Raw genomic sequence first — 16,845 nt, 5'->3', positions numbered from 1 at the left:
AGAAATTGACAGGCTGCGACGCGTGCCTAGACTATACTTTAATTATATAGAAAAAATCACGTCTCCCTAAATTTAATCGAAATGCGGCGTTTATTCACTTAATTTCTAAAAATATCATAACTCACCCTTAAATCACTATTAATATCAACTTTGTACCCTATCTTACTTTTAATCATCAAAACCCACCCTCAATCCCTGAAAGTCGTTGACTTTTTTTTGTTTGTAATTAAAAGATGAAGTCCATTTTATCCCAGAATTATGATATCTGATGTCTGCATTATCACATGGTAACAAAGCTTTATAATCAAACACACTACAACAAGAAAAAAGAATAGCCGCGACTAATCAAAAATATTTAGTTACGACATTAGGGGATTTAACTAGTTACGACTTTCGTAACTAATTTAAATTTTTAGCATGTTAATAAGTGGCTTAAATCATTGTTATTATTGTGAATGTAGCCATTAATATGAACTGTATATATAAATGGCCACAGTCACAAAAATTGTAGACATAAAAGTCTACAATTCCAGAAATATATCGAATGTTCAAAGCTAACAAATTAACCATATGAAAGTTTAGTATCTTATTTATGTGTATAAGTATAACTATAACACACGCGGCATTTTTATTTTATTTTATTTTCTTCAAAGAAATAATGGTACAATAATTACAAGACAACGACGGCTACTTGTTTTTTTAAACAAAAAATCTCAATATACATTTGTTCTGTTGTACCAAACAAACCAAAGCACTCAGTGCTGAGACAAGGATAGACGTGGTATAACTCTCCCTCTCTCTCTCTCTCTCTCTCTCTCATGCAATATATATATATATATACATATATTATATATCTGTCTTTCTGTCTCTCTCTCTCTCTCTCTCATCCACTCACTCATTTCACAGTTGATTCGCTTTCATGGCATTCCAGAAGAATCTGCTGATATGCGCACCAATAGAGTGCTTGAACGTCGATGAATCAGTGGCGTCCATGGAAGAAGCCAAAGCAGAAGGAGCTGACCTCGTCGAGCTTCGAGTGGACTATTCAACGTCGTCGTTTTCCCAATCTTCTCGCTTCATTCACAGCCTTCTTAACCACAAATCTCTCCCTTCTATTCTCTCTTTAAGGTACGCTTTCTTTTTCTTTCTTCTTCACATTACATATTCAAATTTCAAACACAACAGAAAAAATTAAAAAAATTACTCGTAAAAACTTGAGATCAATGTACAAAATTTGTTCCAATCAACTTAGAGAGGTTCTAACAAAAATAAAGAAAATAGAGTCTGCTATTTTATATTTATTTATTAGTCGCTCATAACATAAGTAGTCAACCAATTGTACGGTCACCTCATACAAGAGAGAGGTCTTGAGGTCATCTCTAACTCTTAACACAAAATTTATTGTTGAAATCACATTATTTTTGTGTGGTATTAGCACCAATTTTTTTTTCTAACTTCAACTAAAACACCAAATTTTATATGAAAATACTGTTTTCTATTATTATATTATTAAAACTAAACCATCTTTTTATTAATAAATATTTTAATAAAGAATTATACTGCTTATATTTTTTAATTATGTTTTTTAAAATTATGTTATTGTTTTTAGTTTTTATGTTTATTTGGTGTGTTTAATTTTAACTTTGTAATTTATGTTCAAGTATTTAGTGTTTTAATTGAACTTTGGTATAATGTGTTTTTTTTATAGTCAATTTATAAGTTTTGTGCTTTATATAAGCCGTAGTTAAATAAAATACCAATATATATATATATATATAGCGGAAACAGTCACACGCCAACGTTGGACATCATTTGACGACTGACATTAATATTAAATATGACGTTAGACGGTTAGAGTCACATGTTCTGAATCTGTGGCACACACTTGTTCGTACTCAATTATCCTTAAATTTTCTATTTCGTTTTTTGTATTATTGAGAATTCAAGTGGTGGCTAATAATTACATAACTTGCTCCAAATTTGGGAAAAGGAAAGATATTATTCAACATGGATTTCATTGAGGAGATGGTTTCATTGCACGAGTTTCCCATTTCTGAAGGATCGGAAGTCAATGTCACCGAATCGAGATCTGTTGCTAGCGAATTTGATAGAAATTCTCATATACGGCGCCAAACTGTTGAACTCGCGTTGATGACACTCAGATTAAAAAACAAAGAACTGAACAAAATAACACGAACACAAAGACACGAAAAAGAGTATTTTACTAGATGATATTTGTGTAATGCAATAGTTAACTGGGATTTCTTTAAGTAAGGAGCGAGATAAAAGTAACGTGCATATTCCTACTTTTACATGTTATTTATAGAAAGATAGAGACATTCAAAATTTAAGATCCTAAACATAGGGACGACGTGTCTCTAGCCGTTATGAAGCCGTAATCTTCACGCACTCCCATCTCGTTGGCTTGATCATGCGTGTATACTAAGTTTATCGATAATGAGTTTATCTAGAATGCTTGTCTAGATTTATCAACAAAAAAAAAATAAATAAATAAATAAAAATAAAAAAGAGTGCTAGTCTAGACATTCAAAATATATAGTGATAATTATACTTACATCCAAAATTCTTAATATTTTTCTTTTATGAACTTGGTCTCAAAAGAGGAATGGAAAACAGATTTATTTTTTGAACAACGTGTGTTTCGTGATAGTTTCCTAAAAAGAGTTTTTACGTTTCCAAACACATCTATATTGTGTTCTATATCAATAATTATCTAATAAAATAACTCAAAAATTTATAATCTAAAAAGAAGTATCACGACAAGGATAAGAATATTATTAAATATAAGAAAAATTGTACAAAATAACCATTTGAAATCTTGATTAGCAAAATAGCTAAAGTTTCAATTTTTCAGTAAAGTAGCCAAATTTACGTTTTCAAAAAAATTTTGACAACCAAGATTAAATTTTTTTACGATTATAAGCAATTTATCACTTTAAAAAAAAAATTACTCTTGGGGTAAGAAAAAAATTCGAAACTAAATTACTGCACATTTTGACTATTTCACTAAATTAAAGTAACTCTTGACTATTTTGCAAATTCGCTATTTAGTTATATTACCCTAAATATATACCTCTATTTTGACGTGCAGGTTACTCTCACAAAATGAGTCATCGATATAATCATTAAATGCATAATTACCAGAAGTTCCCCTCATGAATTAATTTGAGTAATATCAATAGCAAAGACACGACTTGACTTTATATATAGTGATATATTTTATGCTCAATACATGTATAAGATAGCTAGACACTATTTGAACACTCAATCGCAAAAATATGTTATCGTTACTTGCTAACTGTTAGAGTGAACGTCAAGTCATCTCAGCAAACCAATGATAGGATTGCCACGTCAGTGATCCGCGTGAAGCCTAGTGGCTAGTGTAACGACTTTCAGTTACTGGAGTTAGTTATACGGCCACTAGGCCAATGTATCTATATATGTATCGTGTAAAGATTCATTCCCAATTAATGAGAATTCAGAAACAGTTCAGAGAAGGTTTTCTCTCTGACAATCAAATCCTCTCGTTTCCATTTCTCATCTTGGTATCAGAGCTACAAAAATGGCGTATGAAGATTCATCTTCCTCGCCATCTCAGGTCAATGACTTCGCTCAGAGGTCAAGTCTCAACTCGCAGTTCACGCCGACGCTGAACACAGCAATTTCCGTGAAGCTAGACAGGGACAACTACTCTGTTTGGAGATCTCAAGTTCTTCCAGCCATTAATGGCCACAACCTTCAAGGTTTCATCAATGGAACAAAGATCTGTCCTCAGAGTTCAGCGAAGCGGTCAGAGCTGATGGAACTAAGGAGATGCAACGCAATCCTGAGTTTGATCGCTGGATGAGAGAAGATCAACTCCTTCTCAGCTGGCTGTTGTCGTCTCTATCCACGACTGTTCTTCGATCAGTCACTCGTGTTCGCACATCTCGAGGAATCTGGAGCGCTCTGGAAAGCCGATTTGCAGTTCACTCTAAAGCGCGTGTTATGCCGCTGAAGCTGCAACTCCAATCCACGAAGAAAGGAAATCTGACGATCTCAGACTATTTTGTGAAGATGGAGAATATTGCTGATTCTCTATATCTTGCTGGATGTGAAATTCCAGAAGATGACTTGATCATGTCAATTCTGATGGGTTTGCCATCTGAATATGATGTAATTGTTGCTATGATTAGCAATCGCTTTCAAAACAATGCAGATCAAGCTGCAGAACTCACGGTTCAAGAGGTTCTTGCAATGGCGTTGTCTCAAGAAACCAGGATTGAGCAACAAAATGCAGTTGCTGAGATCAATGTCCAAGGAGCTAATGTGAACTACTCAGAGGCTCGAGGAAGAGGACGATCTGGACGAGGCAGGTCAGGACGAGGACGCGGCTATGGTGCTCGAGGAAATGCCAAGCCAACATGTCAGATATGTGGTAAGCAAGGTCACATTGCTACTGCTTGCTGGCACAGAATGGATGAGGCGTATCAGAGTCCAACATCAGCACCTGCTTCAACACCTCAGCAACAAGCTCAAGGCAAAAGTGCTTTCTTTGCTGGCTCAGAGACAGTCATGGATCCAGCGTGGTACATGGATTCAGGAGCTACGAATCATGTCACAGCTGAGCTGGACAACCTCGACATGAATGCTACATACAAAGGGAAAGAGAAGCTGATGGTTGGAAATGGTAAGTGCTTGAACATAACACACATTGGTTCAAAGAGTTTAGGCAAACCTAGAAACAAACAAGTAAGCATGAACAATGTCCTTAGAGTACCTGAAATAAAGAAAAACCTCATTAGTGTATCAAAACTGACTGCTGAAAATGATGTCTCTATAGAATTCTATCCTGATTTTTGCTTGGTAAAGGATCTGAAAACAGGTGTGGCTCTTCTTCAAGGGAAGCTTGAAAATGGACTCTATCTCTTGACAGGATCTGAAGCTGCTGATATTGATCATAGTCTGTGCAAGTCTAAGTCTCAAAAAATTTCTCTGTCTGTCAATCTGAGTCCTTCTGTTGTTGATTCTAGCAGTCCTGAGTCTCAATGTTTTCTTACTAGTTTGTCTGAACAATTTCAATTGTGGCATAGACGGTTGTGTCATGCTTCCAATAAAGTTGTATCACAGGTTTTGAAAGAATGTAATGTTCAAACTTCAATGAAAGATACACACTCTTTTTGTGATGCTTGTCAATTTGGCAAAAGTCATTCCTTACCTTTCAAGTTATCTCAGTCTAGAGCGTCTAAACCTCTGCAGCTAATCCACACGGATCTGTGGGGTCCAGCACCACAAACTTCAACTCAAGGCTACAGGTACTACATAAGTTTCATAGATGATCACTCAAGATTTACCTGGATATATCCTCTTACACAAAAATCTGAAGCGTTTGGTGTTTTCAAAAATTTCAAAAAATTTGTTGAAAAAAGTCTTGCTGCAAATATCTGTGTTTTGCAAAGTGACTGGGGTGGTGAGTACAGGAGTTTCACCACTTTTCTTCAAGAACAAGGCATACAATTTCGCCATTCTTGTCCGCATGTTCATGGACAAAATGGCAGGATTGAACGGAAACATAGGCACATTGTGGAACTTGGTCTCTCAATGTTAGCTCAAGCTATCATGCATGTGTCTTTCTGGTTTGATGCCTTCAGTACAGCCTGTTTTGTGATCAACTCTTTACCCTCAAGTGTCTTAGATGGTGTTAGTCCTGTTCAAATTCTGTTTCACAAAAAACCTGACTATTCTTTTCTCAAAGTCTTTGGCTGTTCTGTTTTTCCACACTTAAGACCCTATAACAAACACAAACTTCAATTCAGGTCGTCTAGGTGTCTGTTTCTAGGCTACAGTCCTCAACACAAAGGGTATAAGTGTCTCCATTCATCTGGTAGAGTGTATATCACTAGGAATGCAGTGTTTAATGAACAGAAATTCCCATACCAGTCTCTCTTCTCAAGTCAGGTTCCCTCAAACACATCTCAAGAACAAATTGTGATTCCTACTTTCCACTTCAATCCTCTGGTCTATCAGCAGCAGTGTGGGTCAATAATGTCTGGTCCATTATCTTGTGATTCTCTTGTTGCAGGTGACACAACTGTGCCAAGTATCAACTCAGGTCTCGCACCTCAACTCCCCAACCCACAAAATGTCTCTTCAGCCTCCCAGGACCAGCCAAACACTATCAGAGAAATGATCCCAATACAACACTCAATTGCTATTCAATTACCTTGTCCAATGCCACCACAACTTCAAGCCAACCCTACAAATGATCCTGCCAACCCTACAAATAACCCTGCCAACCCTACAAATAACCCTGCCAACCCTACAAATGACCCTGCCATACCAGAAATTCCCACTACCTCTGTCTTAGCCTCATCCTCAAGACCCACAAATGACCATCCTATGTTAACTAGAGCCAAGGTAGGTATCCATAAACCAAAAATTCTCACAGTCTCAAAACATCCCCTTGCCTTAGACCTAGGCCCTGTTGAACCATTGTCTGTTGGTCAAGCTCTCACTGATCCAAACTGGGTAAAAGCCATGAACTCAGAACTGCAGGCTCTCACAGATAATGATACCTGGTTTCTTGTTCCTCCAAGTGCCTCTCAACATGTAGTCGGTAACAAGTGGGTTTTCAAACTCAAGTACAATCCAGATGGGTCCCTACATCGTCACAAAGCCAGGCTTGTAGCTCAAGGTTTTTCTCAAACACCAGGTGTTGACTTCTCAGAAACCTTCAGTCCTGTCATCAAGCCCTGCACTGTGCGTATTGTTCTCACCTTAGCAGCCTACAGAGGATGGGATATCAAGCAACTAGATGTCAATAATGCCTTTCTCAATGGGGTGTTGACTGAAGATGTGTACATGCGTCAACCAACAGGATTTGTTGACCCTAGCAAACCTGACCACATTTGCAAACTTAAGAAAGCTTTGTATGGGCTTAAGCAGGCTCCGAGGGCATGGTTTGAACAGCTCAGTGATGCTCTTCACAGACGTGGATTTGTCAACGCTAAGTCAGACACATCCCTGTTCATTTATATGAGAGATCAGGTGTATCTACTTCTCTTAGTCTATGTAGATGATATCCTACTCACTGGAAACGATGAAAGTGAAATGGAGAAGCTTACATGTGGACTCAATGCTGAGTTTGCCCTGAAAAAACTAGGCTCCCTGCATTACTTTCTGGGAGTTGAAGCCTTTAGAGACTCAGCAGGGTTCTACTTGTCTCAGGCGAAATATGTTGGAGACATCCTCAAGCGACTCAATATGACTGATGTAAAGCCCTGCTCAAGCCCAGCTGCACCAAACTCCACCCTGTCTAAAATGGAGGGGGAGCCAATGGAAAATCCTTTTCAGTACAGGAGTGTAATTGGTGCACTGCAGTATGTCACTATCACAAGGCCTGATATAGCGTACATTGTGAACAAGTTGAGCCAGTTTCTGCAGTGTCCAACAGAAGTTCATTGGCAAGCCTGTAAAAGAGTGCTCAGATATCTCAAGGGTACAATAACACATGGTATTACACTCAAGCCAACGAAACAAGTCAGTTTGGTCAGTTTTGCTGATGCTGATTGGGCCAGTAATCCAGATGATAGACGGTCTACAAGTGCGTACTGCGTGTTCTTAGCGGGTTGTCTCGTATCTTGGAGCTCAAGGAAGCAAGGAGTTGTAGCACGGTCGAGTACTGAGGCAGAATACAGGGCACTGGCACATGTAGCTGCAGAACTGCTGTGGATCAAGTCTTTGCTGAGGGAGTTACAAGTCGTTTTGCCTCAGTCACCAGTTGTTTGGTGTGATAATCTAGGAGCTGCAGCAATGGCTGCGAACCCGGTTTTTCACGCGAGAACCAAGCACGTGGAGATAGATCTGCACTTCATCATAGATATGATAATGAAGAAACAACTGGAGATTAGGTACGTACCTACATTGGAGCAGACTGCAGATGTACTCACAAAAGGATTATCAGTGACAAGGTTTCTGAAGATGAAGGACAAGCTACACGTGGAAGAGTCCCCGTTTCACTTGAGGGGGAGTGTTAGAGTGAACGTCAAGTCATCTCAGCAAACCAATGATAGGATTGCCACGTCAGTGATCCGCGTGAAGCCTAGTGGCTAGTGTAACGACTTTCAGTTACTGGAGTTAGTTATACGGCCACTAGGCCAATGTATCTATATATGTATCGTGTAAAGATTCATTCCCAATTAATGAGAATTCAGAAACAGTTCAGAGAAGGTTTTCTCTCTGACAATCAAATCCTCTCGTTTCCATTTCTCATCTCTAACCAACCAACGTCATATTCTTGAAATGTTAGTCATTTTGTGTACATTAAAACATCTCTCTCACATATATCTTTTTACACGTCCAGTTCTCTAAATCATCATTTTCAAAACTTGTGTTTATTTTCTTTAACAAAAATCTTCAAATAAACTTTAACCCACTTATAGCCCTTGACTTAACGTCATAATTGTCTTCAATTTGACATTCTATCACGAACTTCTCTCTTCTTCTTTTTTAACTTAAAAAAATTAACTAAAACACCAAGATATGAAGATTTGCTAAATAACCAATTTTTTGTAATTTTTTTGTAAATTTTAAGTAAATAACTATTATAGTGATAATTATTTCGACGTTTTTAGCATTTTATTTATGTCTTTGAACACTTATAATTTATTTACAATAATTAACGATAATTTACAATTGTTAACATCTTTTTGGTTTTGTTAATAAAATCTCATGGTTATTTATTTAAAATTTATCAAAAATTGATTATACAATAAAATTTGAGTTTTTATATGACTATATATCTAGACGGCCGTAAAAAAAATCATTAATTCTCCAAATGAACCTTTTATTACAGAAAAATTTCTTAAATATCGTTTTTCAAACAAACATGAAAAGCAAACATTTATATCCTAATCGACATGACATATTACTTGTTGAAAACATACAAGAGAATGGGAAGGTCATAATGCTAAGAAAATACATTTTCTTTCTTTCTTTCTTTTCAGGCTCAACAAATTAAGCAACGGTGGCAAGAACAATGGCTTACAATTACTTAGACTGGCTCTTGAACTAGATGTAGAATTTGTTGAACTAGATTACGAGGTACGTAGTTATCATATTCAAATTATTTACATAATATATAGTCGATTCCCTTATTCACACTAGCTCGTAGTGAACTAAGAACATAATTGTCATATATATCTTCAGGTGGCTTGTGATATGAGAATGATTAAACACAAAGCTTCAAATAGCCAAATAATAGTGTCAAGCTACGTGAAGGGACGGAAAGCATCAAAAGAGAAGCTTGGGAATCTGATTGCCTCTATGCAATCCACCGGCGCTGATGTCATCAAGCTCGTGGTCGAAGTCGATTGCATCACCGATGTAGCTCCAATTTTCCACATACTAACTCATTCTCAGGTATAACTAACCACAACGGATGATAAATTTATGACTTTTTTTTTTTAGCGGAAACAGTTAATATATGTTTTGATCTCTAAACTAATTTTGTGACCAAAACAATCTTCAAATTATTCATTTTGTAACAAGTTATTGATAGTTTTTAAATGATAATTTTTTTTAATGAAACATATTTTCCACCTTAAATTTTATACATAAAAATGTTAAAAAAAATCATGATCTAACGATAAAAACACTAGATAAAAATTTAATTATTTAGAGTTTTGTCAAACTAAGATTTTGTTTAAATGCAACTTTCTGAAATTATAAAGAAGCTATTTTTTTTTTTTTAATTATTTCATGAAAAACCTACCTCGAACGGGTGGTTAGATCATAGCCTAATAGCTCGCCATCTTTTTTAAAAAGTAGTCAAATTTTCATTTTATTAAAAAAAATAGCTCATCAACTCGCAATAAATTGAATTTTCAGTTAATTTAATTTATTGCTAGCTGATGGGCTATTTGTTTTTTACTAAAATGAAATTTGGATTAGATCTTAAAAAGAACCGGTGGAATGTTGAAACAATTTCTTTATGCATTGAATTTCATTTAAAGACATATAATGATAATTTTTTTTCCTTCTGAAATACAACAAAATTGATAATTTAATGACCATTTCACTCGTATAATCAATCTATGACCAAAATAACACACTCCTAATAGCTCAGACGGTTTAAGCTAAAATGCGAGGTTCTAAGCATCCTTTTTTCGTTCAGGTACCGTTGATTGTGACGGCAATTGGTAGTAGAGGTCTCATAAGCCAACTATTAGCTCCGAAATTCGGCGCATATTTAGTGTACGGCTCTCTGAAAAGCCAACCGGTTCCGGGCCTACCGACTCTGCTCAGCCTCAGGACAATCTACATGCTCGAACGAGTCAACCCGTTGACCAAAGTGCTTGGCCTGATCTCGAACCCTGTGGGACACAGTAAGAGCCCGGCCCTTCACAATCGGGCCCTCAGACGCATCGGCTACGACGCGATCTACGTTCCTTTGCTTGTCGACGACGTCAAGACCTTCTTTGAAACCTACGACGGTACAGACTTTGTGGGGTTTAGGTAAGGCACGCAAACATGGCTTGTTTCTCTCGTTATCGTTGTTACTTGCGGAACAAGTTATTTCGAGTTTACAAAGCCCTCTGTTTTTTTAATTATATCTCAGTGTTGGAATTCCACACAAGCAAGCCGTGGTGGGGTGTTGCGATGAAGTCGATCCGCTTGCTAAAGTCTGGAGATTCTTTTTTTATTTATTTACTTCTTAAGTGTAAAGAATCTGAGGAATCGCCGGGTTTCTTTGTCTACAGGCTATCGGAGCAGTAAATACGATAATAAGGAGGGAAATCGATGGGAAGCTGATTGGATACAATACAGATTGTGAGAGTTGTATCACTGCCATTGAAGATGCACTAAGAGGTAATAATTACACTTGAATTCCAAAAACAAAAAGCGCTTATCGGAGGAAAGCATACCTCAGTGAAGCGAATCGCTGCTTTGATTTGATCTCAAACAGAGAGAGTCGGTGAAAATGGAGGGTCGCCGATAGAGGGAAAGGTGTTCGTGCTCATTGGAGCCGGAGGAGCAGGAAGAGCTCTGGCTTTCGGGGCCAAGAGTAGAGGAGCTCGGGTCGTCATTTTCAACCGGACTTTCGGTAATTTAATTCTTTGAAAGCCCTTCTCTTAGTTGGTATGTTTAGATTTTGTATGTGGTTATGTGAATTTTTTTACAAAATAGCGAAATTGCCAAAGTTACATCATCGGAAGAAAATTGACACCTCCAATAGAAAATTTAACCTCTGCATATAAGCAATTTTTTACCATAATTTTTTTTATTCAAAATGTCAAAAAATTATTGACACCCTATATTTGCACATTTTTAAAAAATTTGGCTATTTCACTAACTTTAGACAAACTTATGCTATTTTGCAAATCCAATAATTTTAATCGGCTGTTTAGTTAGATCCCATCGGAAAATAAAAAACACTTATTTATTTTTTGTAAAAATTATAGTTTTTTTTTTTTTTTATGCAGAAAGAGCAGAAGCTCTAGCGGAAGCTATATCGGGGGAAGCTCTTCCGTACGAGTGTTTAGCGAGCTTCCGGCCCGAGAGTGGGATGATTCTCGCAAACTCTTCTTCTGTTGGAATGGAACCGAAAGTAGACAAAACCCCGATTCCAAAGGTCTCTAGATCTATCTACAAGTTACAACTCGTAAACCTTGTATTGACATCTTATCTCACGGTTGCTTAGGAATCGCTAAGAGCGTATGACTTGGTGTTCGACGCGGTTTACACGCCAAGAAACACGCGGTTGCTGAAAGAGGCCGCGGAGGTCGGGGCTATCACGGTGAGCGGAGTTGAGATGTTCATAAGGCAGGCAATTGGTCAGTTCAGACTCTTCACTGGCTGCCCAGGTAACATCATTTTCATTTATTTATTTGGATCTAGAAATTTACAACTCGAGGCTTCACACTACAATTTCGGCCATTTTTTTTTTTTTTTTTGCAGCCCCGGAAGATTACATTCGCAAGCTTGTCAAGAGTAATTTCGAAAGTAATGAATTGGCCATAATCTAGTTTGAGGAGGATTATATCCATTTAGAAGAAAAGAGAGATAACAATCGACCGGTAGAGAAGTCATAGACCCGAGCCATGCTGATCGATACTGGTTGTCCGTCTTGTCTTGTGTAGAAGAAATAAAAAAAATGAGAGTTCAAATATGGTTGGTTTGCAAGGGAACTGTGATGTTTCGCCTCCTTAATTGCTTCACTAATATTGTATCTTTCACTATTATTCATGGTAGAATGTCATTGCATAAAAAACAAACTAGGAGTTGAGGGATTTGTAGATCAAGGCTTGATCATAGAGCACTACATTTCAGAGTAGATTTAAGAATATATGCTTGTTTGAACTTTGAAGGTCTAGTAAAACATTTTTATTTTCATGACTTCCGCTCAAACTTGCTTAAGATTTTATTTTACTAGCTGAGATATTACCTTATAAGTTCTATATTTTTTTTTTGTTCAAGATTGTATCTGCTAGAACGAGTTAGCATCAAAGTATTAAGTTCCTAATCCCTGTGAGTATCAAACCGTTAATCGTGTTCTTCTTCGATAAGTCCCAGGTAACTGAAAAAAAAAAAACAATTACAAACAAGATCACAGATCCACATCATCGTGATGATAAATGTACATTACAAAAAAAACAAGATATAAGGAGGTAGGCTCGAATGGTGTAGGAAAAATATGTATTGCAATAAAAAAAAAATATTTAAAAACCTAGTAGTTATTGCTTATCATGTGCTTTTAAACTTGAATGGAAGAAAATCTGAATTGTCATTTCTCACATTGGTATTTTCCTCTTCTTCTCTTAGTATTTTCCTCTTAGTGTCATTTCTGAAGCAGGACGTATCACATAGACCCATCTTTATTCAGGTTTCACTTGCAACCCAAACCGTTATCCGTGTTGGATCATGTAATGGTTAGTTTATTTACGTTTAATCAACTGAGTTTGTATGCATTGTGGAACGTTTTTGTAGAATTTATTAGTGTTTAATTATAGTTATAAAATTCACACCTCACTTTCTCGAAGCGTGACAGATCAACACCGGCCCATCTAATGTAAAAGAAATTAAAGCATTTTAATGGTAAGCAAATATCATATTTGCTTAACTTGCCACATAAGCAATTTAAGCTACAACTAATTTAAACAAATTTGTTCTCTATTGATAAGCTAAATCACTCTCTTAGCTTAACTTTATCCCACATGTCAATGATTAATATTTTATTATTATTTTCTATTCAATTCTCACTTATTAAATAAATAAATAAAAAATTGACTCATTTAATTTGCTAAGTCAGTAGCTTAGTTAAGCAAGGTAGCTTAGTTAAGCTAATAGGTAAAATGCAAAATAATGATAAGCAACTAGCTTACAACTTTTGCTAATTGCTAGCAAGTCCTCACAATTGTTAAGCTACAAACTATTAAAGATGCTCTAAAAGTAAGGAAAAAAAGTTCAGAAACTTGGTTATAAGGGTGTAAAAAAAAAAAAAAACTCCCATAACGTAAAGCTGTCATTGATCCCGATTCGTCGTGTCGAAATTAAGGGTCTTGAAGCAAGTGAAAGCACCGTCGACGACGAGGACGTGGCCGCTGACGTACTTGGCGTCGTCAGAGGCCAAGTAGAGCGCGGCGTTGGCCACGTCCTCGGGGTCGCAGCGGGCCCCGCGGAGCGACCCGGCCCCGTGGATCATCTCCGCCACGCGGGCCCGGTCGGCCCACGGGAACAGGGCCCGCATGTCCGCCGCCACGAAGGGCGTGGGGACCGCGAACGGGGCCACCCCGTTGACCCTCACCCCGACCCCCGCCAGCTCCGCCGCCGCGCACCTCACCACCCCCGCCACCGCGCACTTCGACACCGAGTACGCCAGCGGGGCGAGCCCCGCCAGACCCGGGCCCGCCACGCTGGCGGTCAGCAAAATGCACCCCGACCCCGCCGGGCCCATCACGCGGGCCCCGTGCTTCACCCCCGCCACCGCGCCCCGCACGTTCACGCGCATCACCGCGTCGAACGCCGACATGTCCAGCCCCGCCACGTCAGCGCCGGCGGTGCCGCACGAGACCCCGGCGTTGCAGTGCATCACGTCGAGGCGGCCGTGGCGGGCCACCGCGAAGTCCACGGCCGCCGCCACGTCGGGCTCTTCCGCCACGTCGCACTTCACGAAGGAGGCGTTTGGGCCGAGCTCGCGGGTTGTGGATCGGCCCAGAGACTCGTTGATGTCGGCGATCACGACCTTGGCGCCGTGGCTTATGAACTTGCTCGCGGTTGCTCTGCCGATTCCGCTGGCTGCTCCGGTGATCACTGCCACTTTGCCTTCCAGTCTGTGACGTTTTACGACAATTAGTCCCGTAACTGTGAGAGACAGTCGCATTTTTTATCCATTAAAAAACCCAACATTTATGTAATTAATTCCATGGCATAGACTTTGTTGTTATCCCATTAGAACTTGAAGAGAACTGTATGTCTAGCTTGTTTGGTTATTATAATTTTTTTTTATTGCATATATCTTTTTTTTTTTTTTTGAAGTTTAGATGAAAAAAAAAATGCATCATAAACGACGAGGTTTTATATTTTTATTTCTTTTTTTACTGTAACGACTAGAGGAAATAAACAAAACCTAGACAGCTCACATTTCATTAATTACAAATAAAATTCTTCGTATGTGTGCGGTGATTGTAAATAATGAATTTAAAAACAAAATAAAAACCTAAAAACCTTAGGGATTGGGAGGAAAATTTCCTGATGAAGCTTTGAGCAAGAAAAGCCCTTGAAGCAACGATCTTTTTCCTGCGCTTGAATTGAGCAAATTAGCAAGTGGGTTTTCACTTTTCGCCAAACTTATATTGCTTCTGGGAAAAATAAAGCCCAAGAACATGATGAGCGAATAATTGAAAATGAAATTACCTTAATCCAACGCTGAACATTTCTTCCGGTGATACGAAGACGCCCTTTTGAGTTTAAGAGAGAGTCTGACGAACTACTAAAATGATTTTGAATCCAAACCCTGTAATAGTTACCTGCCTGTATTTTTTAATAAATTATGTTGGAGAGTTTCAGAGTTTGTAGCTAGTGTTTTCCCAAAAAAAAGCTTGTTAATATTGTGCCACCATAAGACAACAATATTAGTCGGGGCAACGGTCTGGTTGGTCCACTCTTGTTCTATCATTCAGATTAAAAAAAAAAAAAAAAAAAAAAAAAAAAAAAAACCAGATAGGTTTACCCGGTTTTTAAGCGGACCAAATAACACGTAGAAAAGTTTTGGATCCGTTATTCACTTATTCGTTTAATTAACTTTTTATTATTATAATTAATAATAAAATCATGGCTACCAACAACACTAGTCGGGTATTAGTCAAGTCACAAGTGGCAACTAACGTTGAAAGTTGAAACAATCTAATGGACCTTAGATCATTTTTTAGTGAAAGCATTTTTTTAGCGTTAAACAGCCCAGATAAACGGGTATCAGTCCACTTATTCAGTAAAAAATATATATATATATATATATATATATATATATATTATTTTCTAAACCTAAAAACTAACCAAATATATTAACTAAATTTCATATGTCCAAAATATCTCAAATTAGACTTTTGTCCCATTTTTTTTTTTTTTACAAAATATCGATCTACATTATCAAAAAAATAAGGGAAAATAATCACACTTTTGTATTTCTCCAACTCTCTCCATTCTAACACTTTAGAAAATCTTCGATGATTTTCAACGAACACGCGCAAAACTCATATAAAAACTCAATTTGTTTTTTCATTTTTAAGTATAACATTGAAAAAATGATGAATTTCATCACTAACCATCGCAAAATCTTGCTAACCGTAAAAAAAATTGGAAAAGAGTAATAGCGACTACAAAAAGAGTGGATGTTTTTTTTCCGGTTTTATAAAAGAGTCGGTGTTGCTCTTATGCAGTTTTTTTGTGATAATCTGCAATGGTTAGTAATTGTTAGCGACGCTTTGCGATGGATAACGATGATTTGCGATCGTTAGTGATGAAATTCATCATTGTCTTCAACGATGTAGTTAAGAATAAAAAAAATGATTTTTCAATGATTTTTGCGCGTATTCATGAAAAATCATTAGAGATCTTCAAAAGTGTTTAATTCAAGAGTTGGACAGATAGAGAAGTGTAATTTTTTTTTGTTGAGAAAGTTGTGTAAAAAGGTATTTTTATACGAAAATGGAACAAAAGTCTAATTTGAGATATTTTTGACAAATGAGGTATAGTCAAGATATTTGGTTAGTTTTAGGTTTAGAAAATGAAATTTCTCTACTCCGTTACCCAGATCTGCTGAAGTCTTAATGGGTCCTACCGATTTATACTTTTACCCTATAAGAGGTGATATCATCCAGCTTGTTTAAATCAGATTATGGGTAAAACTGTAATCCTTAGTCGTTGGTTTGACGAGGAGTGTTCAATTTCGTTTGTTTGAATAAGAATTTTATCTTAAAAGTTCCTTCATATATTATTTCATTAAGAAAAATCGTAAGCGTGTCATATTTTAAAATTGAAAAAGTAGCCTACGTTTAAATTTTTTTAAAAATATCTAGATCGAATATGTGTGGTAGTTTTCAAAATATTCGACATCGAGTATAATAGTCGATAATATATATGGGCCTTCTGAACCGAGAGAAACCGGAATTTTATTCTGATCGGATTCGAAGCCCCACTAAAATTTTGTTCCTCAAAATTATGTTGGAGAATCCGAACCGAACATTTTGATTTTGTTTGGGTACTGAAATTATATGGTACAACTCAAAAGAGGGCTCCCTTAGAGGTAAACGAAATAATTAAAAGAATTATTTTATGCGATCCGTTAGA

The 16,845-nt window shown here is 37.2% G+C and overlaps 2 protein-coding genes across 2 annotated transcripts; one reads left to right on the top strand and one right to left on the bottom strand.

The window, feature by feature from the left end:
• Positions 1 to 745: 745 nt before the first annotated feature.
• On the top strand, positions 746 to 12,396 carry LOC149388854 (bifunctional 3-dehydroquinate dehydratase/shikimate dehydrogenase, chloroplastic-like). Its single transcript, XM_089624534.1, has 11 exons — positions 746 to 781; positions 932 to 1,128; positions 9,006 to 9,102; positions 9,208 to 9,420; positions 10,175 to 10,515; positions 10,619 to 10,682; positions 10,761 to 10,869; positions 10,967 to 11,104; positions 11,484 to 11,632; positions 11,702 to 11,864; positions 11,959 to 12,396. Exons 2-11 carry the CDS (start codon positions 992 to 994, stop codon positions 12,024 to 12,026), a joined length of 1,479 nt encoding a protein of 492 aa, XP_089480660.1. The 5' UTR covers positions 746 to 781; positions 932 to 991; the 3' UTR covers positions 12,027 to 12,396.
• A 1,103-nt stretch (positions 12,397 to 13,499) lies between these two features.
• Positions 13,500 to 15,136, bottom strand: LOC149388853 ((+)-borneol dehydrogenase 1-like). The gene is made up of 3 exons (XM_089624089.1): positions 14,914 to 15,136; positions 14,725 to 14,796; positions 13,500 to 14,330 (listed from the first exon to the last, which is right to left on the bottom strand). Exons 1-3 carry the CDS (start codon positions 14,931 to 14,933, stop codon positions 13,523 to 13,525), a joined length of 900 nt encoding a protein of 299 aa, XP_089480215.1. The 5' UTR covers positions 14,934 to 15,136; the 3' UTR covers positions 13,500 to 13,522.
• Between the last annotated feature and the right edge of the window lie 1,709 nt (positions 15,137 to 16,845).

This window comes from Urtica dioica, chromosome 8 (genome assembly GCF_054948205.1).
Source record: "Urtica dioica subsp. dioica isolate 48M chromosome 8, U.dioica_male_clone48M_v1_H2, whole genome shotgun sequence".
NCBI lineage: Eukaryota > Viridiplantae > Streptophyta > Magnoliopsida > Rosales > Urticaceae > Urtica > Urtica dioica.
This window is presented reverse-complemented; position numbering and strand designations above follow the sequence as displayed.

Bases quoted from the DNA above. Each gene is read 5' to 3' on its own strand.
- LOC149388853 (XM_089624089.1), bottom strand. From the start codon at position 14,933: ATGTTCAGCGTTGGATTAAG. The intron at 14,797-14,913 runs GTAATTTCATTT...ATTCAAGCGCAG, and splicing joins ATGTTCAGCGTTGGATTAAG to GAAAAAGATCGTTGCTTCAA. The intron at 14,331-14,724 runs GTTTTTAGGTTT...AAAACGTCACAG, and splicing joins TTTTCCTCCCAATCCCTAAG to ACTGGAAGGCAAAGTGGCAG.
- LOC149388854 (XM_089624534.1), top strand. From the start codon at position 992: ATGGAAGAAGCCAAAGCAGAAGGAGCTGACCTCGTCGAGCTTCGAGTG. The intron at 9,421-10,174 runs GTATAACTAACC...TTTTTCGTTCAG, and splicing joins ACATACTAACTCATTCTCAG to GTACCGTTGATTGTGACGGC. The intron at 11,633-11,701 runs GTCTCTAGATCT...ACGGTTGCTTAG, and splicing joins ACAAAACCCCGATTCCAAAG to GAATCGCTAAGAGCGTATGA.